Source organism: Mustela nivalis, assembly GCF_964662115.1.
Source record: "Mustela nivalis genome assembly, chromosome: 18".
Lineage (NCBI taxonomy): Eukaryota > Metazoa > Chordata > Mammalia > Carnivora > Mustelidae > Mustela > Mustela nivalis.
Window position 1 is genome coordinate 40,224,253 of NC_139037.1, and position 27,426 is coordinate 40,251,678.

The following is a 27,426-nucleotide window of genomic DNA, read 5'->3' on the forward strand; positions in this document are numbered from 1 at the left end:
TCTGTGCGTTGCCTGTCTGCACCCATCTTCTAGAAGGGGTGGCGGGAGGCTCACAACAACAGGGGTCTCGTCTTCTTTCCCAGCACCTGGCATGGAGTGTCACTCTCGGGAAGGGCCCTGGTGCTTTTCTTCTGGGACCATCAAGTTTGGTTTGGAGAGGAGGCTCAGTCTGCTGTCTCCACCCCTATTCCCCAGGACACCGGCCTATTTGCTGTCTCTGTCAGTTTGTCTTGCCCAGTCTAGAACTTCATAGACCTAGAATCCGACGGTTCAGTAAATGCTGTAGCGCACACACATACATATATGCACACAGACCATACGCTTCAGCTGCATGCATTCTCGTCACCCGATCCAGGGACACCCCAGCAGCCCACGGCCACTTGTGTCTCCTCCCACTTAGCCTGCCTACCTCCATTCCCACAGCTAGCCCTTCTACTGGCCTCTGCCGCCACTGATTACCCTAGCGCTTGGACTTAACCTAAAGGAACCGTGGAGTGGACTCTTGCATGGGCTTGTGGGAGTCCCTCACGCGATTCCAGCAGCGGCGGCTGGCTTGTCCTCATCCTCGTTGCTGCAGGGTGTGCCTTTATGGGACCACAGACTATTCTTCTCTTCTGTTGTTGGGAACATCTGGTTTTTTATTCTGGGACTGTCGAGGAAGGATCTAGAGCCAGTGTGGCCCAGCCCTACTCAATGAATGCCATGATGTGTCCAAAGCCGAGATTGAAGATTGTCAGCTTGGGAAACAGACATGTTTTTTCTTTTCTCCCCCTGCCCCCAGTTCCTTCTCAGAGCTCCTACATGAGATAGGTGAAACCAGGATCAGAACTTGCTTTTATAAACAGGTCCTCATACAAGGTGTGGCGTGTGAGTGTCCCCGTGCGTTCTGAGGGCAACAGAGAAATGATGCTTCCATGGCCTGTGGGCCCTCCTCTGTGGTGTGTGGGTACCCGTGTGCCACCAGGACTCGGGGAGGTCTGGCATGCCTGGCCCCCACCGAGCTGTCTGGCTTTCAGTTCTTCCCTAATTGTCCTTTCTCCTTTATTTCTTTTTCCAGGCTGAAAAGTCTTCCACTAAGGAAGCAGTAACTGGATTCTGCCGTGGCCTGCCCCAGTACCAGATCTCCTCTGTGAAGGGAACCCATTGATTGCTTGCTTAATACATTGTACAGATTGTATTTATATGTAAATTCATGCTGTAAAATAATTTTTAAGACCTTGACATTTCAAAGGCTGCCTTGAAAGGTTGCAGAAATTGATTTCTATTTTTAACTTTAGTTAGTGTCAGAGGAAATAATTCAGACTGTACAGTTTAATTAAAATGGAATTTTTCTATTTTCTTCTTAATTTTTTTATTTCCTGAAACTTTTAAAAAGAAATGAGAATGAAGGGTTCTCTGTGGTTTTGTTCATGAAGAAAGCCGAGTCCAGATAAGGACAGTTGGACTTAATTAAGGGCTTGTGGGAGAGAAGGAGGTGGTGGTTTCCCTGCTTCTCAGGCACGGGGCTCCTGCCTCTCATGGTGGGTGGTGGTGGCCAGGAGCCCAGCGGGTGGCCCAGCACCAGCATCAATCCTAGCGGGTGGCCTCAGCCTTTCCGGGTAGATGTCACCAAAGTGTCCCAGACAGTCTCTAAGAGCAAGAACCAGGGAGTGCGCGCCCACACCCTGGGTCCCACAATCTCCAGGTCCTTGCTCTGCAGCCCTGGGTCCCCGCTTGGGTGCTACCTCATCAGCACTGATGAGACCTTTGAGAAAAGTGCAGCGGTTCAAAGTGACATTATAGAAAGAGCAGAACAATTTCCAAAGTAGAAAGAAGGAGAAAACCGCTTCTACTTCTACTACTTAGAGATGATAACCCTTAGTATTTGGGAATATCCAAAAAGAAAAAAAATATTTTTTCTTTTTAAAGATTTTATTTATTTATTAGAGCAAGAGAGAGCATGAGCAGGGAGAGCTACAGAGTGATGGAGAAGCAGGCTCCCTGCTGAGCAAGGAGCCCCATGTGGGGCTTGATCCCAGGACCGTGGGATCATGACCCCAGCAGAAGGCAGATGCTTAACTGAGCCATCCAGGTGTCCCCACCCAGTCTTTTTCTGTCGGTGACGCTGCTACCCAGCTAGAGGTGACATTTGTTCCCCTTCATTGACAGCGTGACACATTTCCTTCATGCTCTTATATATTGTGTGTCCCTGCCCCGGACAGCTGCATCTGAATTCATCCAGGGCCCATTCCGTAACTTAGTGTCCATTTCTCTGTTGTTGATACCTAGTGGGTTGGCCAGGAGTCCCCGCACAGGCAGAGGGCTACCCAGAAACCATCCTGGGAGACGGACCCAGGAAGAGCCAAATGGAGGCCGTGGGGATGAGGCTGCTGGTTTCACACGCTTGGCCTCAACCCTTTTGTGCCTGAACTCAAACCCCGTTTTTCTGGGAGTGAGAGTGCTCGGCGTGGAGAGGACGCAGGGGGATCGCAGCGCCCAGGGAGGGCACGTGATTCTGCGGAGACGGGCGCAGGGTGCGGGCACAGGGCGCAGGCGCACGGCGCAGGCGCACGGCGTCGCGGTTCCGGCCGGGCTGGGTGCTGGGTGCTGGGTGCCGGCCACCAGCAGGCTGGGTTCGGAGATGGCCTCCCAACCGCCGTCCGCCCCCTTGTGCTCGGAATCCCTGGATGATGACCTGAAGACCGTGTCCGAGCTGCATAGAGCGAAGCTGCCCTCGATGCCCTCCAGCGATCTTGAGCACCTCTTCCGCAAGCTGCCGGCTGTGATCAGGGCCTATGGCCGCTTCAAGCTGTTGACTTTGGAGGCGCGCCAGAACCGGCTGCTGGCTCCCCTTGACCCCCTAGAGGTCAGCAAGGACTCTCCACCACCCGAGGAGCACCCGAAGTCTGAGAAGAAGTTCTGGGGCGACCAGGAGACCCTCTCGAAGGTCAGACCACAGGGGTGGGGGTGAGGAACGCAGACTTGAACCCCATACGTGGGAGGTCGCAGTGAGCTGGCTAAGGGGAGCCGTGGGGAGCCACTTGGTTTTGCCAGGGACCCCTAGTGAAGCCCCTGGGCTGCTGCCTCTGTGAAAACAAGGCTGTACTGGGGGAGGATCCTGTTCCAAAGTGGGGGATCCTGACCCCACCCAGACTGTGGTTCTGGCTGAGCCTTCCAAATGTCCCCGTGGTGACATTGCCAAGTGCATACCCCAGGGACAATGAAGGAGCCCTCCCTACCCATGAAGCAGTTAGGTCCAGAAGCAACAGATCAGCTTGAGATGCTGGACTTTGTGGCTGGCCCTCATGACACCTGGGAGCAGAGCCCACAATGAGGATTGTTGACTGGCTGTGTGATCTCTTCCAGCAAAGTGTGTGTCAGTGCTTTTAGTCATGATATTTATTCTGATTTTTGAGTAAAATTAAAGGACAGCACAGAAGTTCTCAATAGAACACCCCCAAGATTCAAATTCAATAGACTTCAAATGTTCTGCCTTAAAAAAAAAAAAAAAAAGTTCTCCCTAACATAGCAGCCTTGCTCTCACTGCCCAATTTCTCTCTACAGAGGGAAGAAATGCTTCTAGGTTCTTCTGTATCCCTACAGAGATAATTTATGCATTTTTGAGTATATACATGTATATCTCCCCCACTTACCTTAGACCCCTTATGCACATAGTTTTAAAATTTTTGACTTAGCATATATTAGAGATCTTTCCATATCATAAATAAGCGACTTCCTTGTTCCTTTTTACTGGTAGTATCCCACCAGCTGGCCGTCTTCTAATGACTTTAACCAGTCTCCTGTGGATGCACATGAAGGTGGCTTATGATTTTTTTTTTGACCTAAGATTTTTGTGACCCATGAAGAAGACAGAAGTTGAGAGGGTCTGTAACTTCTCCCAGAGGAAAGTTTCTGACCTAAGCATTCTCTACCTGACCCAACTGCTGATCCCCAGCAAAGGCAACAGAAGGGCATTTTCTTCAGACCTGCAAAGACTCAAGAAATGATGCTTCTCTTTGAGGACAAAGTTGCTCAGGGGAGCTCTCCAGCAAACAGAAAAAAAGAGAAAAAAATCTCCCTCTGTGGCGCCGCCCACCCCTGTGCTCTGTTTGCAAATGGAGGGAGCAGGAGAAGCCTGCCATGTCCATGAGCCCTGGACTCTCTCGCTCCCGACCTGGGGTCTTTCCCCTCGGTTCCCACTGGCCCTGCAGTGCCTAGATCAAGGCCCAACGAGGCTATGACGTCTTTATTGATCAAGTGAAGGAATGCTACGTATATTAAGAAAAAAAAATGATTTTTTTTGTGGTTTTTACAAAAAGTGGACTGTCCTCTATATGCCATTTTTGTTAGTGCCTCCAAATATGTCTCTGTGTATTTGGAACATCTCTCCACAGCTCCTCAGGGGCTCTTTCCCTAGTGAACCCAGAAAATACTATGCCCAGAAAAAAACGTGGAATGGGTGTCCCCAGAAAGGATGATGGGTTGATGGATGCACTGCACCCCGTTCCTGCTATTTGTTGTTGTTGTTGTTTTTTTTAAGATTTTATTTATTTATTTGTTTGACAGAGAGAAATCACAAGTAGGCAGAGTGGCAGGCAGAGAGTGGGAAGCAGCCTCCCTGCTGAACAGAGAGCCCGATGAGGGGCTCGATCCCAGGACCCTGAGACCATGACCTGAGCCAAAGGCAGAGGCTTAACCCACTGAGCCACTCAGGCACCCCCCCCTGCTGGTTTTTATGCCCATAATTAAGCTCTGGGTTTTTTTGCCACGAGAGAATGAAGACCACAAGTTGGGCCTGGAGACCGAGACAGCTGCAGAACATGGAGCTGGAGGTGGCCACCCGACGGCCAGGGATCCAGGCACCCACGACAGAAGGGGTCGCATCTGGGGGGACACACATCCCCTGCACACCATGGGGGGTGGGCAGTGGACCATTTCAGGCCTGCTCCTTCTATGCCCCCTCCCTTCTCAAAATACCCCTTTATTGAAATGTAGTTCACACAGTGCGCAGTTCACCCATATAAAGTGTGGGGTTTCCGCGTATTCCCAGAGTCCTGTAACAACGCCACATCACTGTAGAACACTTCATCGTCTGGAAAAGAAGCCCCATCCCCATTTCTCCTCAGGCCCTCCCCCCAGTTTGAGCCAACCACTGATTCACTCTCTCTCTCTATAAAGTTGCTTCTTCTAGAACTTTCCTAGAAAGAGAACCAAACAGCATGTGGGCTTTCGTGACTGGCTCCTTTTCCTTCCGTATAATGTTTTCGAGGCTCATCCATGCTGCAGGAGGTACTCGTACCTCCTATAATTAAAAGTGCATATATACACGTATAATAAATACATGTTCTATGGATCATAAATAGACTTTGTTCTTTAGAGCAGTTTTTAGTTCAGAGCAAAGGTGAGCAGAAGATGGAGAGATTTCTTGTATCCCCTGCCTCCACACATGCACGGCCTCATCAACCCTCTCCACTGACTGAAATACATGGAAAATTGACGATCCTACAATGATACCCAAAGTCCGCAGTTTACCTTACAGCTTTACTCTGGGTGTTGTACGTTGTGTGGGTTTGGACAAATATATGCCAATGTGTACAGTCATGTTATCACAGAGAGTAATTGCATTGTCCTAAAAATCCTCTGGGCTCTGCCTGTTTTCTCTCCAAAGCTCCCAACCCCTGGTAAACCCTGATCTCTGTACTGTCTCTCTAGCTTCCAGAATGTCCTATATCTGGATGCATACATTATGTGGGCTTTTCAGACTGGCTTCTTTCACTAGTAATTTCATTAGTAATTTGAAGTCTGCTAACGAGTGTCCTGAGTCTCTGAATGAATGTACTGAATCTTTCATTAGTAACGTGCAGTTTCCTGAATGTGGGTTTTTTTTTTTTTTAATGACTCATGTATTTTTTCATGGCTTGGTGACTTCTTTATTTTTCGCGCTGAAAAACATCCCATTATTTGGATGTACCATAGTTTATTTATCCATTCACCTGCCAAAGGACATCTTCAGGTTTTTCAAAGTTACTTCCAAGTTCTGGCAATTACGGATAAAGCTGTAAAAACAACCGTGTGTGGGATTTTGTGTAGACAGAGTTTTAAACTCCTTTGGATGAATACCAAGGAGTATGATGGCTGCGTTGTATGTGAAGAGTATGTTTAGTTTTATAAGACACTGTCAAACTGTCTTCAAAGGCGGCTGTACCATTTTGCATCCCCACCAGCAATGAATCAGAGTTCCTGTTTCTCCACAGTTTGCCAACATTTAGTATTGATAGTATTCCAGATTTTGGCCATTAAGTATGTGTGTAGTGGTATCTTTTTTTTTTTTTAAAGATTTTATTTATTTATTTGACAGAGCTCACAAGCAGGCAGAGAGGCAAGCAGACAGAGAGGGGGAAGCAGGCTCCCTTCTGAGCAGAAAGCCCGATGTGGGGCTCGATCTCAGGACCCTGAGATCATGACCTGAGCTGAAGGCAGAGGCTTAACCCACTGAGCCACCCAGGCACCCCTGTGTGTAGTGGTATCTTACTGTTGTTTTAATATGCAAACCCCTGATGACAAATGATGTGGAACATCTTTTCACATGCTTATTTGTAAAATAACATGTAATTCACATGTATCTTTTTTGGTGACATGTCTGTTGAGGTCTTGGCTCATTTTTTTTAATTGGGTGGTTTATTTTCTTATTAAACGTTGATAATTTTGGATGATAATCCTTAATCATATGTGTCTCTTTTTTTTTTTAATTTAAAGATTTTTATTTTTATTTATTTGACAGAGAGAGATCACAAGTAGGCAGAGAGGCAGGCAGAGAGAGAGAGAGGAGGAAGCAGGCTCCCCGCCGAGCAGAGAGCCCGACGCGGGACTCGATTCCAGGACCCTGAGATCATGACCTGAGCCGAAGGCAGCGGCCCAACCCACTGAGCCACCCAGGCGCCCTCATATGTGTCTCTTGCAAATGTTTTCTCCAAGGCTGTGGTTTGTCTCATTCTCTTGACACTGTCTTTTACAGAGCAGAAGTTTTCAGTTTTTATGTCCAGCTCATCAGTTACTATTTTCATGGACTGTGCCTTTGGCATTGTATCTAAAAAGTCATTGCCATACCCAAGATCACCTAGATCTTCTATCTTATTATCTAGGAGTTTTTTAAATTTGCATTTTGCATTTAGCTCTGTGATCCATTTTGTATTTTTGTAAAGGATGTAAGGTGGGTGTTTCGATTTCGTTTTCTACATATGGATATCCAGTTGTTCCAGCATCATTTGTTGAAAGACTATCATTTGTCCATTGTATTGACTTTGACCCTTTATCAAAGAGCAATTGGTTTTATTCATGTGGATCTGTTTCTGGACTTTCTATTCTGTTCCATTGATCTGTTTCTCTACCCTTTCACTAGTATTACACTGTCTTGATCACTGTATCTTTTTTTTTTTAAGATTTTATTTATTTGACAGACAGAGATCACAAGTAGGCAGAGAGAGAGGGGGAAGCAGGCTCCTGGCTGAGCAGAGAGCCCGCTGCCGGACTCGATCCCAGGATCCTGAGATCATGACCTGAGCCGAAGGCAGAGGCTCTAACCCACTGAGCCACCCAGGTGCCCCTTGATCACTATATCTTTAGAGTAAGTCTTGAAGTGGTGTAGTGTCAGTGCTTTGTTCTTCTCCTGGATCTTTTGCCTGTCCACATAATCTTTATAATCACTTTGTCAATATCCACCAAATAACTTTTTGGGATTTTGATTGGGATCATTGAATTCATAGATCAAGTTGGGAAGAACTGACATCTTGACAAAATTGAGTCTTCTTATCCATGAACATGGAATAGATCTCCATTCATTTAATTCTTTGATTTTGTTCATCAGAGTTCTGTAGTTTTCCTCATATAGCTCTTACACATATTTTGTTAGATATATGCCTAAATATTTAATTTTGTGGGGTGGAATTTAAAATTTCACTTGTTTGGGGCGCCTGGGTGGCTCAGTGGTTAAGTGTGTGCCTTCAGCTCAAGTCATGATCCCAGGGTCCTGGGATTGAGCCTTGCATGGGGAAATCCCTGCTCAGTGGGGAGTCTGCTTCTCCTTCTGCCCACCCCCCCCCCCCCGCTTGTGCTCCCTTTCTCTCTCTCTCTCAAAAAAAAAAAAAAAAAAAATCTTGGGCACCTGTCATTAAGTGTCTGCCTTTGGCTCAGGTCATTATCCTGGGGTTCTGGGATGGAGCCCTGCATCGGGCTCCCTGCTTTGCAGGAAGCCTGCTTCTCCCTCTCCCCCTGCTTGTGTTCCCTCTCTCACTGTGTCTCTCTCTGTCAAATAAATAAATAAAGTCTTTTAAACATTTTTTAAAAATCTTTTTAAAAATTCCACTTGTTCATTGCTGGCATAGCAAAAATTGATTTTTTATTTTATATTAACCTCATATTCTGCAGTCTTGCCAAATCTGCTATTAGTTCCAGGAGTTTTTGTTGATTCTTTCGGATTTTCTACGTAGGTGCTAATGTCATGAGTTCATTAAGACAGGTTTATTTCTTCCTTCCCAATCTTATACCTCTTATTTCATTTTCTTGTCTTATTGCCTGAGCTGGAAGTCCCAGGACAATGTTTTTTTTTTTTTTTTTAAAGATTTTATTTATTTATTTGACAGAGAGAGATCACAGTAGGTAGAGAGGCAAGCAGAGAGAGGGGAAGGGAAGGAAGCAGGCCCCTGCTGAGCAGAGAGCCCGATGTGGGACTCGATCCCAGGACCCTGAGATCATGACCTGAGCTGAAGGCAGCGGCTTAACCCACTGAGCCACCCAGGCACCCCCCAGGACAATGTTGAAAAGGAGTGGTGAGAGGGAAAGCCTGTGCCTTGTACCTGATCTTAATGGAAAGACAGAACTTCTCATCATTGAGTATGATGTTAATTGTAGGGTTTTTGTAGATAGTCTTTGGCAAGCTGAGAAGTTCCCCTCTATATCTAATTTGCTGAGAGTTTTTACCATAAATGGCTATTGGATTTTGGTTAAATGCTTTTTCTGCCCCTATTGATGTAGTCCTGTGATTGTTTTCTTTTTTAGCTTACTAATGTGATGAATTACATTAATTGATTTTTGAATAACAAAGTAGACTTGCACACCTGGGATAAATCCAACTTGGTGATGATGCATAATTCTTTCTATACATTGTCGGATTTAATTTGCTGATATTTGTTGAGGATTTTTACGTCTATGGTCATGAGAGATAGTGGTCTGTAGTTTTCTTTTCTTCTAAGTGTCATTATCTGGTTTTAGTATTAGGGTAATGCTAGCCTCACAGAATGAGTCAAGAAGTATTCCTTCTGCTTCTATCCTCCAAAAGAGATTGTAGAGAATTGGTACAATTTTGTCCTTAAAGGTTTGGTAGAATTCACCAGTGAACCCATCTGGGCCGGAACTAACTACCTTAGTTACTATTTCAATTTCTTTATTACATAAACACCTATTAAGATTGTCTAATTTTTCTTGTGTGACTTTTGCCTAATTGTGTCTTTTCAGGAATTAGTCCATTTCATTTCAAATTTGAAATTAGTCTATTTCATTTCAGGTGATGAAATTTGTGGAAATAGAGTTATTCATAATACTCCTTGACTATCTTTTTAATGTCAATAGGATATCTTTCATTTCTTTTTTTTTTTTAAGATTTTATTTATTTATCAGAGAGTGATCACAAGTAGGCAGAGTGGCAGGCAGAGGCAGAGAGAGGGGGAAGCAGGCCCCCTGCTGAGCAGAGAGCCCGAAGCTGGACTTGACCCCAGGACCCTGGGACCTGAGCCAAAAGCAGAGGCTTAACCCCCTGAGCCACACAGGTGCCCCTATCTTTCATTTCTGATACTAGTATTGGGCTATCTCTTTTTTTTCTTAGCCTAGCTAGAGGCTTATCAATTTTACTAATTTTTTAAAAAGAATTTATTTATTTGAGAAAGAGAAAGCATGAGTGGGGTAGGAGGGGCAGAGGGAGAAGGAGAGGCAAACTCCCTGCTGAGCAGGGAGCCCAACCCAGGGCTCGAACTCAGGACCCCAAGATCATGGCCTGATATGAAGGTAGATGCTTAACCGACTGAGCCACCCAGGCATCCCTTAATTGATCCTTTTTAAAGAACAGTTTTTGGGTTCATTGATTTTCACTGTAAATTTCCTGCTTTCAGTTTAATTGGTTTATGCTCTAATTGTCATTGTTTCTTTTCTTCTGCATACTTTGCATTTAATTTGCTCTTCTTCTTCTATTTTCCTAAAGTAAAGGTTTAGATGATTGATTTTAGACCCTTCTTCTTTTTTATAAATGCATTCATTGTTATAAATATCCCTCTAAGGACTTCTTTCATTGCACCTGAGAAATTTTGATTTCATATTTTAATTTCGTTAGGGTCAAAATATTTAAAAACTTCTCTTGAGATTTCATCTTTGAACCACGTGTTATTTAGAAGTGTGTTGTTTAGGGGTGCCTGGGTGGCTCAGTCAATTAAGTGTCTGACTCTTGATCTCAGCTCAGGTCTTGATATTGGGGTCGTGATTGTATAGTTTCTGGGTTTTTTTTTTTTAATTTGTTAAGGTGTGTTTTATGGCCTAGAATGTGGTCTGTCTTGGTAAATGTTTCATATGAATTTGAGAAGAATATTTATTCTGCTGTTATTGGAGGAAGTAGTCTGTAGATCTCCATCACATTCAACTGACTGATGGTGGTGTTGTGTTCCACTATGTCCTTATTAATTTTCTGCCTGCTGTATCTGTTCCTTTCTCATAGAGGGTGATGAAGTCTCCATGATAATGGACTCACCTACTTCTCTTTGCAATTTTAATAGCTTTTGCCTAACATTTTTGGTGCTCTGGTGTTAGGCACATATATGTTAAGGGTTATTATATCTTCTTGGAGAACTGGCCTCTTTGTCATTATGAGTGCCCCCTTTTGCCCCTGATAACTTTTCTCACTGTGAAGTCTCCTCCATCTGAAGTTAATATAGCTAGTCTTGCTTTCTTTCGATTAGGGTTAGTATGGTCTATTTTTCCTCCACCCATTTACCTTTTTTTTTTTTTTCTTTAAAAGAGAGAGAGGAGTAGGAGCAGAGGGAAAAAGAGAATCCTTTTTTATTTTTTTTAAGATTTTATTTATTTATTAGAAAGAGAGAGACACAATAAGAGAGGAAACAGAAACAGAGGAAGTGGGAGAGGGAGAAGCAGGCTTCTTGCTGAGCAGGGAGCCCGATGCAGGGCTTGATGCAGGGCTCGATGTGGGGCTCGATGCGGGGCTCGATGCGGGGCTCGATGCGGGGCTCGATCCCAGAACCCTGGGATCATGACCTGAGCTGAAGGCAGACACTTAACGACTGAGCCACCAGGTGCCCCCAGAAAGAGAGAATCCTAAGTAGGCTTCAAACCCAGCATGAAGCCTGGCATGGGTCTTTATCTCACAATCCAGAGAACATGACCTGATCTGAAATCAGGAGTCAACATTCAACTGACTGAGCCAACCAGTCTCCCCCATCCTTTTACTTTTTTTTTTTTAAAGAGTGAGAGAGAGAACAAGTGAAATTGGGGGGGAAGGGGAAGAGTAAGAACCTCAAGTAAACTCCCTGCTGAGTGTGGAACCTGACGAGGAACTTGATCTCATGACCCTGAGATCGTGACCTGAGCCAAAATCAAGAGTCAGATGCTTAACCAACTTGAGCCACCCAGACGCTCCTGCTTTTAATCTGAATGTGTCTTTATATCTAAAGTGAGTTTCTTGTAGACAATATATAATTGGGTCCTATTTTTTCATCCACTCTGACAATCCCTCTTTTGATTGGTACATTCAGACCATTCATAGTGATTATTGATCTAGTTGGATGAATATCCACCATATTTGTTACTGTTTTCTATTTGTTGCCTTTGTTTATTGTTCCTATTTTTGTCTTCCACTCTTCTAGCTTTTGAGGCTTTAATTGAGCATTCAATGTGATTCGATTTTCTCTCTTTCTTAGCATATCAGGTACACTTTTTTTTCTTTTCTCAGTGGTTGCCCAAGAATTTGCAATATACATTTGCCGTCAATCCAAGTCCACTTTCAAACAACACTATACCACTCCTAGGTAGTGTCAGTAACTTTAAACAGCAAAATATTTCTAAGTCCTCCCTCATGTCCACTGTATCATGTTGTCATTCATTATATATATATTATTTATATATATGTATATATATAAACATATATAATATATATACATAATCATATGTTAATTATATAACATATAATATATTGCTTTTATAAGACTATATCATATATCAATTATATATAATACATTGTTGCTTTTTTTACATTATTGCTATTATTATTTTGAACAAACTTAGATCAATTAAGAATAAAAACAAAGTTTTTATTTTACCGTCACTTATTCCTTCTTTGGTGCTCTCCTTGCTTTGTGTAGATCTGGGTTTCTCATGTATATCATCTTCCTCCTCTCTAAAGAAATGTTAACATTTCTTGCAAGACAGACTATTGGTATCAACGTTTCCCCAATTTTTCTTTGTCTGAGAAAGTATTTGTCCTTCACTTTTGAAGGATAATTTCACAGGATACAAATTTCTAGGTGGGTGGAAGTTCCCCCTCCTAATACTTTAAATATTTCACTATAGTCTCTTCTTGGCTGCATGGTTTCTGAGAGGGTGGAAGTGATTCTTACCTTTGCTCCTTTATAGGCAAGACATGGTTTTCCTCTAGCTGCTTCCAGCAATGTCCTTTTATCTTAAATTTTCTGGATCTTTAAAATGATATGCCTAGGTATAGTGGGGTTTTGTTTGTTTGTTTGTTTTTTGCATTTATCCTGTTCCGTGTTCTCTGGGCTTCCTAGATCTGAGGTTTGGCATTTGAAATTAATTTGGGGGGACTTCTCAATCATTATTGTTTCAAATATTTCTCTTCCATTCTCTCATCTCCTTCTGGTATTTTCATTGTGCATATATTACACTGTTGTAGTTCTCTTCCGGTTCTGGCAAATTCTGTTCCATTTCTTTAAGTGTTTTTTTTTTCTGTTTGTTTTTCAGTTTTGAAGGTTTCTATTGATAAATCCTCAAGCTCAGAGAGTCTCTCCTCAGCCATGTCTAGTCTAATAATGAACACATCAAAGATACTCTTGATCTGTTATGGTGTTTTTGATCCCTAGCATTTCTGTTTGGTTCTATCTTCGAATTTCCATCTCTGCTTACATTGCATGCTGTCTACTACATTTCTTAGAGCCCTTAGCATATTAACCACAGGTGTCTAAGTTCCTGGTCTGATAATTCCAACATCCTTGGCACATCTGGGTCTGGTTTTGTTTTTAGGTTTGTGCTTTCTCTTCAAGCTATGTGTTCTGCCTCTTAGGATTGCATTTTTTTTTCTTGATAACCAGACACAATGTAGTGGGTAAAAGGAACAGCTGTAAATAAGCCTTCAGTAATGTGATGCTACCATGTAGTGGGCAGAGAAGAAGTCTATAGTCCTATGAATACATCTCAGTCTTTCAGTAGGCCTCTGCCTCAGGCTTGGGAATGTCATGGGTGCAGACTGAAAAAGTCTGCACTTCCTCCCCGCCCACCCTGAGGTTAGGTGGGATTGGATGGCTAGAGCGGCTGGGAGCTGGGTATTTCCCTCCTTCTATGTGTACGGCTAGAGCTGGTAAGGGTTGAATATTTCCCTTTCCCCAGGTCAGGTAGGCTTTGATAATGCTGCATGGAATATTTCAAAGCAATTATTTACCCCCTCTTCCAGCCACTGTGAGGACCAGGTCTGCTACTGGAGATAACGCTAATATGAATGTGAGTGAGGGCCCCTCATAGCTGGGTCCCCCTGGAGTTTTAAACTCTCAACGTTATCCATGCTGCACCCCCAGCAACTTGTCTGTTACAGGTCAGGTTTCCCGATCCTGGGCCTGGTTCCCATGGAGGTCGCTGCTCTTGGATTTCTGCCCTATAATATGGGATTCTTTGTATTTGCCCATTTCTCCAACTTTGAGGGCAGCAGTCATGAATCTAGGAAGAGTTGTTGATTTCTCAGTTTGCTCGGCTTTTAATTAGTTGTGCAAATGGAGCAGTGCCTTCCAAGCTTCTCACATGGCAGCCCAGAAATCAGAAGTCCTTCACTCCTGTCATATTGCTTAGTCGTATTTCATTGTGGGAATGTGTCTCATGTTTATCAGTGGATGATATTCTAATGGGTTCCATTTATTTTACTATTCCAAATAATACTGCTATGAGTATCTATTTTCAAATTTTTGTGTGGACATGTTTTCATTTCTGTTAGGTATACACTTAGAAGTGAAGCTGCTGGATCAGTTTTAACTTTTTGAGGAATTACTGAACTGTGTTCTAAAGGAACGGCACCACCATTTGGATTCCCACCAGCCATGTGTGAGAGTTCGAGTCCTCCCTATTCTCACCAACACTTGTTATTATCTGGGTTTTTTATTGTAACATCCTAGTGGATATGGTGGATATGAAGTGTATCTCAATATGGCCTTTTTTTCCCCTTTAAGATTTTATTTATTTGAGAAAGAGACAGAACTTGTGAGCTTGGGTGGAGGGAGGGGCAGAGGGAGAGGGAGAAGCAGACTCCCTGCCAAGCAGGGGGCCCAAACTGGGGCTGGATCCCAGGACCCCAATATCATGACCTGAGCCAATATCAGATGCTTAACAGACTGAGCCACCCAGGCGCCCCTCAATTTACATTTGATTTATATTTTCCTAATAGCTAATGTTGTTGACCACATTTCCATATGCTTAGAGCTTATTGACATACCTTCTTTGGAGAAATGCCTATTCTGATGTTTTGCCTATTTTAAAATCAGGTTGTTTCTTTTTTTATTGTTGAGTTTTGGGCGTTCTTTCTGTATTCTGGATACAAATCTCATCTGATATACGATTTCCAAAAGTTTTCTTCCACTGTGTGGGCTGTTTTGTCACCTTCCTGATAGTGCCCTCCAAAGGGCAAGGTTTTTAATTTTGATAATGCCCAGTTTCACATTGTGGCTGCTGCTGCCGCCTGTGCATGTGGCGTGGGAGTTAAGGAAACACTGTCTAACAGGAGTTCCCGGAGATTTACAGCTATGTGTGTGTCTAAGAGTCTCGTGGTTTTAGTTCTCACATTGAGATCTTTGATCCATCTTGAGTTAGTCTTTGTAGATGGCGTGAGGCAACAGTCCAACTTCATTCTTTTGCAGGTGGATTTTATTTGTCTCAACATGATCTGTTGAAAAGACAAATATCTCCATTTTCAATCACTTGGACCCCTTGTTAAGGAAGCAAGTGACCTAAAACATGAGGGCTTGTTTCTGGATTCCCAACTCAATTCCACCCATTCCTATGTCTGTTTTTAGGCCAGTAACTACTGTCTTGATTACGGTCACTTTTTTTTAGGTGATAAGGTTTGAAATTGGGAATTGTGAGTACTCTACCTTCATTCTTTTCCAGGAGTGTTTTGGCTATTTTGCTGTCCTTGAGCATGCATATAAGTTTTCGGATCAGCTTGTCAGTTTTGGAAAGGAGGTCAGCTGGGATCTTGAGGGGACACTGCTGACTCTATTGATCATCTTGGAAGGTATTCTCATCTTGACAATAGTAAGCGAATAGCTAATCCTTGAATATGGACTGCTTTCTCGTGTCTCTGGGTCTTCTAAAATTTCTTCCAACAATGTTCTGTGATCTTCAGAGTATAAGTTTTACACTTGTATTTTTTAATTAAATGTATTCCTATTCTGATACCTTTAATGGAATTTTTTAGTTCTTTTTTTCCAGTTGTATAGAAAAATGATTGATATTTCGCTATTAATTCATATTTTGTAACCTGCTGCACTCAACTCAATCGCTCTCTTTTTTCAGATCCCATTTAAAATTCTGAGGGGACACAAGGACCTTGTGAGCTCCTGTAGCTTCTGTGCGGATGACACGAAGTTCCTCAGCTGTTCCCATGACAGCACCCTGAAGCTGTGGGTAGGTGGCCTGGTGTGGGTGGGATGAGAACATCCAGGAGGGGAGAGAAGCTGGGCCCCATCTTATGGAGAGTTCCCAGATGCTCAAGGATCCCAAAGACTTGGAGAGAACTTTCTGAGAAAAATGCAGAAGGAGAAGACAAGTGAGGGTTCAACCCTAGTGTCAAGCCCTTGGAGAGAGATGAATTTAAAGCGGTTGCTGGCAGCCTGTTGATTTGGAAACAGTAGGAGCGGGCAGGACTCTGCCCCCTGCCCCACCTATTGCTGGACAGTTCCCACTGTGCCTGGGATCTCTGAACTGTGGCCTCTCTTTGGGTCTCTGTCTCATTTGGAAAATTCACTTCCATTCACAGGGATGGTATGGTCAGGCCGGGGACCTGTCCATGAGGGCTGGTTGGGAGGGGCAGGCTTGAGTATGGCTCAGTGCCCCAATGTTCCGGAAACGGCACAAAGAACAGGGATGTGAGATGGTTAGATGAGGTTGCAGAGATGTAGCCACCGAGAACTCTTTCAAAGACTCTGGGTATAGCCAGCAGGTGCTGGCAGGCCTGTCTAGGGGTATTGCCAGTCAGTGAGGAGGATGAAGGAGCAGGGATAGGGGATGGCATTGTCCCTCAGGGGCCAGGCCACAGATGACTGACTGTGTGTCATCTCCTCTGGCTTCTGGGGCAAGAGGGGATAGAAAGGAATCTAGGCTGGTTCCTGGGTTCTGGTGTGGGTAATCAGGTGAAGGATAGCTCCTCACCTTCCAGATGACCACACTGGTCATCTTCTGTGTCATCAGTGGGTACCAAGGCCAGGCAGAGGAGGCAGGAGAGTTTGGGGATGGTCCAAGTTGTTCAGCTGTGTGACTTTGGCTGGTCACGTGACCTCCTGACCCTCCTTGAAACTCTCCTGGTCCAACTCGTGCTGGGGCTACCCCAGGGCCTGCCTGGCCCTTGCCCGGCCCCAACAGGCATTCACTCCTCACCTCAGCTGCGGCCCACAAGCTCCTTCTGAGAATACTTTCGGTTCTTCTGAGAGTCTTAAAGCCTTTCCCAACCCTCTGGGAAGACTGAGAAGCCAGGGGTGAGGGGCTCTGTGGGTTGTCATCACCCAGGGGAGGGGGAGAGCAGCTTACAAGTGTGCATCATGCTTGGCCAGCTCAGCTCCCCCCACCCACCAGCCCCCGCACCTCTCACCTTTTGAACCAGTGGAAGGACTCCCTTTTGGGCCAAACGTCTCTAAAAGGGGAGATCTGCCTGTTTGGGGGCCCAAAATTTCTTGTCTCTAAAAGGGGAGATCCACTTGTTTTCTCTTGTTGTCCCAAGATTAGAGACCATCCACTGAGTTGTCCCTGGTTCTGCATAGTGGCCGGGTGCCTGGCCCACACCAGTGTATCCAAGATACAGTCGCTTTGGCCTGTCCCAGTGTCCCAATACCAGCCTTGCTCATGGCCTTGCCTGCTTCTGCCAAGTTCCCAAGTTCCCTCCCTGTGCCTCCCACCATGCCCCGGCCCCTGGCCCCCACCAAAGTCACCAGTTGTCTGCGTTGGCTAGCCCCACTGACACCTCCTCCAAGAAGTCCTCTTTCCTCTTCCTGGTTCTCTTTTCCTCACCTTTGCCCTTTGGATGGCTCCTCCCATGGCTCTCCCTGCCCCAGGGCCGCTGCCATTCCTGAGCCCTCCCTGCCATTGCCCAGGACACCGCCTTCTCCTGTTGCCAAAATGTCCCTCTGCTTCTCCCTCCTCTCCCCACTCCTGTCACCTCCCATCTCCTGTCCCTCCTCTTGGGCCCCACCCAGAACCCAAGCATCTGATTTAATCTTTCGGAAGCTCCCTTCATCCTCACTGTGGACCATTGTGAATAGTTTGCAAAGTCCATACATGTATGAAGAAGCTGGGGAAAAATAATTTCTTTTTAGAGAGTGGAGGGGGGGGGCAGAGGGGCAGAGGGAGAGGGAGAGAGAGAATCTCAAGCAGATTCCGTGCTAAGTGCGGAGCCTGAAGTGGGGGCTCAGTCTCACAATTGTGAGATCATGACCTGAGCCCAAACCAAGGGTCAGATGCTTAACCGACTGAGCCACACAGGTGCCCTGGGAAAAACCACTGTTAATCCAGTATCCCTCTAATGTATCGGCATGCCTCATTCCAGTCATTAAGAAACAGCAACTCTGGGGGCGCCTGGGTGGCTCAGTGGGTTAAGCCGCTGCCTTCGGCTCAGGTCATGATCTCAGAGTCCTGGGATCGAGTCCCACATTGGGCTCTCTGCTCAGCAGGGTGCCTGCTTCCTCCTCTCTCTCTGCCTGCCTCTCTGCCTACTTGTGATCTCTCTCTGTCAAATAAATAAATAAAATCTTAAAAAAAAAAAAAAAAAAAAAGAAACAGCAACTCTGGTGGTTCTTCTCACAACTCAGAGGAAAAACAAGAGCCATCATTTCACAACCCTGGAGTTAAGTGCTACAAGAATGTTGGAATAGAAGTTTATTTTTTTCTTGTTTCCACGTGTATACCCATGTTTACGAAATCGAGACCATTAAAAAACACTGTTTGTATAACCGTTTCAAACTTGAGCTGTGGGTATTGTCACATTTCCCTATTTTCCAACTATTTACTGGGGAAAAAAGCCCCTTTTTCCCTTTCATTGAAACTGACCAATTCCTCCTCCCCGCCTCCTGCCTTGAATTATTTGAGTTAATTATCTGAGTCCGCAGAGGGGTTCTTGCCTCCCAGTGCCAGGTGAAGAGGGTGCTTATTTATTTCAAGAAATATTCAGTATGAAACAGAGACATTTCCACAGCTTTGGATTTCCCTAACAAAATCTGGCTTGTTTGCCATCTACCTCTCGCGGAAGGATTCTCTTCACAGCAGTGCACCTGTTCCAACAAGGTTCTCCGTCTGCGGGTGCTGTTCCTTGTCCTGGCCAGAAGGTGTCACTATCAAATGCTGAAGCTGCACATGGACCCTGCGGGGCACAGAGTTGCCCTTAGACTACCCAGGGACTCTGCAAAGACCGCAGTCCCAGGCCCCACAGTGATCGTTTTCTTGGTTCCGTGTTTGGGCTAGAGTCACGCACCAGCCAGGGAGACTGGATGGCACGCAGGCTACCCAGACCCGTTCTCTCCTCCGGAGCTAGTAGACTTGTGAGTCCAAGCTTGCGGCTTGGATGTGTCCTGCCCTGGCAAGGTCCTCTTTGGACTCCTGCTCTCTCCCCCTGCCTCTGATTAGGGCCTGCTGGGTTCCCCAAACACGACTCCCCACTGTTTCAGATCTTAACGGAGAGGGGGTTGAGGGCCTGGGTCTGTGCAGAATGGGGTTCACATAGCAGGTATGAGACTGCCTGCGAGGCTGGCCTTGGCCGGCAGCTGGGAGCCGGACTGGCCCGTGGTGTCCTGCAATCCGCTAAGTGATAAAGAGAGCTCAGGGCACCCGGACTGTTGGCATAAGCCATGGTTTGTGCTGAGCACCTGCTTTCCTTCTGGGAGTCTGGATTTTGGTGTCTGCTAGAGAATCCCCCCAAAATCCCGGGCCCCAAAGCTCAGGCATGTCTCCTAGATAGATGACACATCACATGTGTTACCACAATGGGGTTGGTGGAGGAATTAGGCGTGTCCCGTGTGACCCAGTGGGAGAGACTCTTGGAGGCTTGCCCTGGTCTCCGCCCCAGGCTCCTTCCCCTTTGCTGATTTTGCTTTGTGTCCTTTGCTATAGTAAATCTTGGCTGTGAGTCTGATTATCTGCAGGGTCCTGTGGGGGTCCTGGAGGATCACTGAGCCTGGGGGTGGTCTTGAGGACCCCTGACATAGGGTTCTTTGCCCCCCAGCACGACTTGGGCTTTTTTTTTTTTTTTTTTCTTAAGGATTTAGTTATTTCTTTGTCAGAGAGTGAGCAAGCACAAACAGAGCAGCAGGCAGAGGGAGGGAGCCTATGCAGGACTCAATTCCAGGAGTCTGGGATCATGACCTGAGTTGAAGGCAGATGCTGAACCAACTGAGCCACCCAGGCACCCCTCGATTTGGGCTCTCAATGCACAGTGGGCTCTGCCCATCAGAAAGTACTGTCCCAGTCCTGCCCCCCATCAGCCTAGAGGCACCCAAGCTCCATATTTTCACCCAGCAACCCACCATCTTTCTAGGAATTCATTGCTTTACCATTAATCTGTTTTTCATGGGGACTTTCCCCTGCAGCTTATCCTGAAACGCTCCTGGCGCGTTTCTAATTGAAAATATTTCACCTCTGCCACAACAGGCGCTTTTCACTTCGGCGTCCTTTTTCTTCTCTCCCTGTTCTCGAGTTATTGCCTGGCTTCGGTCTCATCGTATTCTCCAACTGCTGGCTTGCTAATCGTGGCTGGCACCCACTGTTGGCATGCTGAAACTCATTTAACTGCTCCCTTGGGGTGGCCCGGGCTGGTGTGGCCGCCGTCCCCTCTAACGCCCGATGAACTTTTTCCACACAAGTCTTTGAACACAGTTCTGCCTATTAGGAGAGACCACGCAGAGTAGCTCTGCTGGGTCAAAGGGTGTGAACTTTTAACAAGTTCTTGAAATGTCTTGCGAGATTCTGCCAAGCCCCTTGGGCCAGTAGAGATGGAGGAGATTGTCTCCGGCCCTGCGCCCCAGAGGGGCTGTTTGGGTCTTGTGCCTGTGCAGGGGAGGGGGTGTTCTCCAGGGACACCATGGTGGGGGGGGGCAGGGTGCCCTTGCTGCTCTGGGGAGAGGCTGGAAAGTTCTTTTGCCCTTTGGAGCGGGGCGCGGGGCATGGGACCAGGGGCTGTCCCACTTTGCTGTTGTGGACAAGCTCAGGGCTGCCGTCGAGCTCAGTGCACGACATCCACCAGCAGTTCAGCGACCTCTCTCTTTCTCTCCTGTTGGTTTGAGGATGCTGTGGATGGCTTCGTTATTCGGGAGTTCGATCATAAGCCCAAAGCTCCTGTCTTGGAGTGCAGCGTGACGGCTGACAGCAGAAGGTGACCTTTCCCTCGTCTGGCGCTGGACAGGTGGAGTGAGGGCACAAGCCCGTGTGCAGCACGCCAGGAGCGCTGCTCTGTCCTCCTGGCAGCTATGCTCCCCCTCTCCCACCTCTGTCGCCACAGTTCCCATGTTCTGCTGTGAGGGTCCAGGGGATACGGCCACTCTTGGAAAAAGTACTGAAAAGACAGTGTGTGTGGTGGCTCAGACAAAGCCAGTCTGCGTTTCCCTCACAGAGTTGCTTTTCCGTGGTCACACCCGTGGCCCCGCCGAAGCTGCAGGAGGCCACGAGGACGGAGTCCTAGGTGGCATCTCACAGGGGAGACAGAGGCCAGGACATGAGATGGCCTTTAAAACACAAGAGGCTGGGATGCCTGAGTGGCTCAGTCGATTAAGTGTCTGCTCAGGTCCCAGGGTCCTAGGATCGAGTACTGCGTTGGACTCCTAGCTCGGCGGGGAGCCTGCTTCTCCCTCTGCCTGCCACTCCCCCTGCTTGTGTTCGCTCATGCCCTCTCTCTCTCTCTCTCTCTGACAAATAAATAAATACAATCGTTTAAAAAAATAAATAAAACACAAGGTACTTTTTAAAAAAAAGATTTTATTCATATGTTTGACAGAGACAGAGAGTGAGAGAGGCAGGCAGAGGGAGAAGCAGGTTCCCTGCTAAGCAGGAAGCCTGATGCGGAACTCGATCCCAGGACTCTGGGATCATAACCTGAGCCAAAGGCAGACGCTTAACTGACTGAGCCACCCAGTGTCCTAAGGGGCTTTGCTTTAAAATACATTTGCTTGTACCCCGTGCAGCAGCTACAAAGCCAGTAAAAATTCGCATGGGAATCCATCCTCCACAGGGCACACGGATTGTCACAGAAATATGCAACAGGAGAGATGTACATGTACATTAGTATGGACAAAGGTACATTTATGTTATGTTGCTAAATGTACAAGAAAACATTTTAGAATGAAGTGAGCTGTCAGAGTGTTTCTGTAAAAAGACAGCCCCGTGAGCAGAGAAGGAAAGGGGTGGTCCGTGGTAGGTGTCCCCTCAGAAGAAGACCGTCATCCACAGGAGAGAAGACCCAGTCCCTTTAATTCCCTGAAGATGGAGGAACGTATCTGGGTGGCTGAGGGACTGAGGAAGAGTGTGCAGTGGTGCCTGGTGTGGGGTTCCCATCTGGTTCCAGGGAGGTCGTGGAAGGGGCTCAGGGAACATCTTGAGAGAGATTCAAGCATTACTTGCAATCTTGGTCTGAAGTTACATTTTCTATAAAGAATTTTCTATGTTTTTTTTTTTTTTTTTCATAGAGCTCATAGCTGTAACTATCTGGGTCATTTTCTTGGCAGAATTATCACAGCATCCTACGACAAAGCGGTTAAGGCTTGGGACCTTGAGACAGGCAAGCTGCTGGTGAGTGTGGCCCGCCCTGCGCAGCAGCACAGGCCCTTGACTGGGCCTGGGAGGGGCTCCTTCGGGGACGGAGGCTGGGAAACCAGTCTCTCCGAAAAGGAGAATTTTGTCAGGGACACCAGGTGATGGACAGGGGAGCACATTGGGGAAGGAAAGCTTCTTGGGGCAGGCAGAGGAGGGCCTTTGCTGGAAGGATGGGAGGGGTTTGAATACACAAGGAGAGGGAGTGAGGGAGAATGGGGCATGGCTTTCCAGGCTAAGGGGACTGTGCAGGAAAAGTCTCTATCCCCCATGGGGATGTTGGGATTTGATGGGGCCAGAAGTAGAGCTGAGGCCATGGGACAAAGGCCACGTGGTGAAAACACGAGTGTTCTGGGGAGCTTGGATGGGCCGCCATCTGAACCAGCCTGAGACTCCCTCCCTCTCTGTCCGGTGCCCCTGCAGCCCTGGCCCTGCCAAAGGGGCTCCCCAGGGAGCTCGTCACCTTCCCTTTGCCCCTCTTTTCTTCTCCGTGCAAAGATCCACTTAGATTCACCGTAAACATCCCAGACATTATAGTTAATATCTCGACATCTCTTCTATGTCCGTACACATTTCCAGATGAACACAGGTGAGTATGTTCTGTTAGCAAAGTATCATCACTCTGTGCATACCTTCTGGATCTTGACTTTTTTTTTCCCCTCAAAAATAAATGGTGGGTAAGGACACACTGACGTCATCCTTTCTCATGGACGCGTGGATTCCATGGCATGGATCAGTCAGGCTGTGTTGCACTATTCCGTGGTATAGGACACTAAGGCTGTTTTTTCTTTTCTTTACCATAAGCGACACTACGATGGGGAAGCTTGGCATGTAATTTTTATACACACAATGCAATATTTTTAAGGAAATAGAGCTGGATTTTACTGCTAATTTGGTGTAGAAACATGGCCTTTTAGAAACTATCCTCTGGACATCTGTGCCAGCTCCTCTCCACTGCACTGGAGCGGCACTCACTATCTTATCAGCCAGACAGCATGGTTTTTAAAACATTTTAGCCACTTGGGTTGGTGGAAAAATGAGACTAGCGTTGATCACTTCCAACTTGGACCGTTTATTCTAAATGTTTGTTTCTTCTCTTGTACATTTCCTGCTCTTGTCTCCAGCCAGTTTTGCTGTTTGAGATGCTTTTCTTTTGCTTCTTTAAGCATCTTGTTAGTGCTTTGATTTATTTTTGGTGCACCAGCGATCTGTGCCACTTGCCAACTAACTGAATTAGTTATCCACCCCTGTTTGACAAATTAGCCTGAAACTTAACAGCTTGAAACAACAAATGCTTATTATCTCCCACTTTGTGACAGAAATCTAGGAGCTGCTTAGCTGGGTGGTTCTGGTTCAGTTTTCTTATGAGGTCACAGTTCAGAGGTCACCAGGGGCTACAGTAATCTGAAGGCTCAACTGGGGCTGAAGGCTCCCCTTCCAAGATGGTGCCCTCACATGGTTTTGGTCAGGAGCCCTCAGTTGCTCTTGCCCGTAGGGCTGCTTGAGCATCCTCAGGACATGGTAGTTCACTCCCCCAGAGTGAGTGATCCAAAACAGAGCAAGGGGGAAGGCACAGCTTCCTTTATGACCTGGTCCCACACTGTCACTTCTGCCATATTCTATTCGTTGGACATGAGTCCAGCCCAGGCTCAAGGGGTGGGGAATTAGGCTCTACCTTTTGGAAGGAAGACTGTCCGAGAATTTGTGGGTGTATTTTATAACTGTCATGGTGGCAATGCCATCATTTGTAACGTACAGAGGGGACCTCCTTTCCTAGAATGTTGAGTAGCTCATTGTCCCTTGCTTGAGGTTTGCTGCCAGCCTCTCCTGGGGGAATGTGAGAGGCCTGAGGGGTGGGCTGTGGTGTCTTATCAATGGTGCGAGGCACAGAGCAGACACTTAATAAACACTTGCCTACCCTAATGAGTAGGACAAAAGTTGGCCATTAGGAGAGCCTTGTGGCCAGTTCCACTAGATGCTATACCTATCCTTGTCCATTTGTCCTGGACACAGAGTCATTAATTACATTGATTAATTTAATTAATTAAAACCAACCCAAATTTAAAATTCAGTTCCTTATTTGCATTAGCCCATTGCAAGTACCCCATGGCCCTGTGTGGCCAGAGACTAGTTAATGTATTGGATGGTGCATCGATGGAACATTTCTGTCATCCAAGAAAGTTCTACTGGACCGAGGGGCTAGAGAGAAAATCACCTTTTGATTGTTGCCCTATTCAGTGGAAGATCAACTACGAAACCTTCATAGCCTCCTGCAAGGTTTCTCCTGATGGCAAATATGTGGTCTTAGCCCTGGACGTGGACCAGGCCATCTGTATAATGGATGCAGAAAACACCACCACCGTGTCATACATCAAAAGTGAGTTTGCAGGGGCGCCTGCTCTGTTCTGTCTGCTGCAGTACCAGCCACTTGTCTCCTGACCAACAGTGACTTTCAGTGGCCCTATTTGTTGAGGCTGTAATGAGCCACCTGATGAGAGACGGGACCCTCACTGACAAAACACCAGCGCCTAAGACCTGGCCCAAGTCTCATCGGTTCAAGCTAATGACAGGATTAGCCCCCATGCTTGTCATAGAAGAAACAGTGTTCTGGTCCAGTGCCATGTAGACAGTTAAACCCCAACCTCTCTTTGAGTGGAGGCTCAGCCTTTATAACATTTTTACCTGTATTTTTCAATTATAAAGATAGTACGTATCAGATGCCAATTTTCTGGTTGTGATATGGTACGGCACTTATTCAAGCTGTTTCTATTGGGGGAAACTGGGTGATGGGCACACAGGATCTCCCTTTCTTGTTTTTTTTTTAAGATTTTATTTATTTATATGACAGAGAGAGATCACAACTAGGCAGAGAGGTGGGGATGGGGGAGGGGGAAAGCAGGCTCCCTGCTGAGCAGAGAGCCTGACGCTGGGCTCGATCCCAGGACCCTGGGATCATGACCTGAGCCGAAGGCAGAGGCTTTAACCCACTGAGCCACCCAGGCGCCTGAGGATCTCCCTTTCTTATTCCTGACAACCGTATGCATATCGACAGTTATCTCAAAGTAAAATAATAAAAAATGTAATCATCGTAACAAATGCGATAAGCATATAAAGTTAAGAAGTGAAAGGCTGCTCTCTGCGTCCTGTCTCCTTCGCTGGGGTGTCTGATCTTAACGACACATTGCTGGGTGGCCTTCCTGACCTCGCAGGAGCATTCGCACACCCCACGCCTACTTCCCATGTGTACCTTTATGTTTCTGTTGGCTGAGCGCGGACCTGGCACGTGGGCGCTGTCCCCTGGCTATACCTCTCTCCTTCCCATGTCACTTCATCCTCTTCCTGTCCTCAGCCTCCAGCTTCCAGCTGCACACCTCGTTTCTCCATGCTCTGTCCCACCTTCAGGCCTTTGCACCTGCCGTTCCTTCTTCTGGAAGCCCTCTTCCCATTCTGGTTCCCCTGCTAACTATTTTTTTTAAAGATTTTATTTATTTATTTGATAGACAGAGGTTACAAGTAGGCAGAGAGGTAGCCAGAGGGAGAAAGGAAGAAGGAGGCTCCCTGCTGAACAGAGAGCCCCATGCGGGGCTCGATCCCAGGACCCTGGGATCATGACCTGAGCCAAAGGCAGAGGCTTTAACCCACTGAGCCACCCAGGCACCCCCACCCACCCCACTAACTTTTAAGGTCCCTCCTCAACCTTTCAGGGCTGGGCCAGCCTTAGCCCGGCACACGGTCGGCACCCGAGAAATGTTTGTGTGAGTATAGAGTGCCTTGTGAAACAGGAATTGTGTTTCTGTGATATGGTCGCTGCAGGCCTGTGGAATGCTAGGTAATGACTTGCTTTCCCTGTGCCTCAGATCATCACAACCGGTCTCTCACAGCATGCTGCTTTGACCCCGACAGCCAGAAGGTGGCTTCTGTTTCACTGGACAAAAGCATCAAGATCTGGGATATTACATCCCAGGCCACGCTACTTACCATCACCAAGTGAGGAGGGGCCCAATCCTGCAGCTGGGAGGTGGGCCCGAGTCCCCATTCTGCCCTCCTGGATTTGGCCTGCCCACCTTAGGCCTGCGATCGGGTGTCCACATGGGGCATCCCCAGCTTGGCCAAGGGTGCTTGGAGGAGGCTGGAGATGGAGAAAGGGAAGGAGGGAGGCAGGTGGGGGGTGGGGGAGCGGCGGTGGTGGGCATCACTAGCTGTGGCTTGTGAGTGGGGATAGGGCTCAGGTGCATTTGTTTCCATGTGAGCCAACTCTGGAAATCATGGTGCAGAGCTCTCCCACCTCCCTCCCAAATGTGAATTTCCAGCATCTTCTGTAAAAGGGGACAATCTGATCATCCAGGGTGCATGAGAGTTCCCTGGCAGGTGGTTCCCATCAGGTAGGGGGCCCAGTCCTCTCCAGCAGACCCTGGATGGCAGGGTCCCAGAATGTGTACATGCCCCATCACCCTGCCAGCTGCACTCAGTGGCGAGTGCTGCTGGCCTGGGACAGGCTGTCCCTTGGGGATCTGGCCAGAGGTTAAGAGTGTGCAGGTTTATATCCTCTGTGACTTTGGACCTTAGATTCCTCACCTGCAAACTGAGCAGAGGTGAGGTCTGAGCAGGACGGCACATGCAGGTCCTCAGCACGGGTCCCACAGTGCATGCCCAGCACATGCTCTGTTACTAAGAGGGACTCTCAGGGACGCTTGGGTTGGGGGTGCCGTGGCCACTTCCCTGGGGTAGTGAGGTGTGTGGGGAACGGAGGTGGCCGAGGTTCCTGCTGTGGGCATCACAGCCCACTGCATTCTGTTTTCCCCATTGGGGTGGAAAGAGAAATGAGCAAAATGTTTATTGGTATTTTTGATCAACCCAATTGTAGGATTTTGGGAGGGGAGAATGTAGATTTTAGCAAGAAAAAATAAAGGAAGAGATTAAGTGCCCCCCATACAGAGCAGCCCACACTTCATGTCATGCTCTGCTGTCAACGTCCTTAAATTCTTTATTTATGAACAGAGGGGCCTTTATGTTTATGAACAAGGGGCCTTGCAGGTTTTTATTTCCAAAGTATGTAAATTACTTTTTGAAAATGTAAAATGTGCAACACAGTACAAAATTAAAAGGGAACAAAAAGATCTC

At 46.8% G+C, this 27,426-nt stretch overlaps 2 protein-coding genes across 2 annotated transcripts in view; both read left to right on the forward strand.

The window, feature by feature from the left end:
- Window positions 1-1,334, forward strand: part of GPATCH1 (G-patch domain containing 1) — a 44,028-nt gene extending 42,694 nt beyond the window's left edge. Inside the window, exon 20 of the mRNA XM_082708593.1 lies at window positions 1,058-1,334. Within this exon, the coding sequence (XP_082564719.1) occupies window positions 1,058-1,088 (31 nt within the window). The 3' untranslated portion in view covers window positions 1,089-1,334. The remainder of the gene's footprint in view (window positions 1-1,057) is intronic.
- A 920-nt stretch (window positions 1,335-2,254) lies between these two features.
- Window positions 2,255-27,426, forward strand: part of WDR88 (WD repeat domain 88) — a 44,363-nt gene continuing 19,191 nt past the window's right edge. Inside the window, exons 1-6 of the mRNA XM_082708610.1 lie at window positions 2,255-2,926; window positions 15,820-15,930; window positions 20,787-20,875; window positions 22,221-22,284; window positions 24,544-24,682; window positions 26,163-26,292. Coding sequence (XP_082564736.1) covers window positions 2,621-2,926; window positions 15,820-15,930; window positions 20,787-20,875; window positions 22,221-22,284; window positions 24,544-24,682; window positions 26,163-26,292 — 839 coding nt within the window. The 5' untranslated portion in view covers window positions 2,255-2,620. The remainder of the gene's footprint in view (window positions 2,927-15,819; window positions 15,931-20,786; window positions 20,876-22,220; window positions 22,285-24,543; window positions 24,683-26,162; window positions 26,293-27,426) is intronic.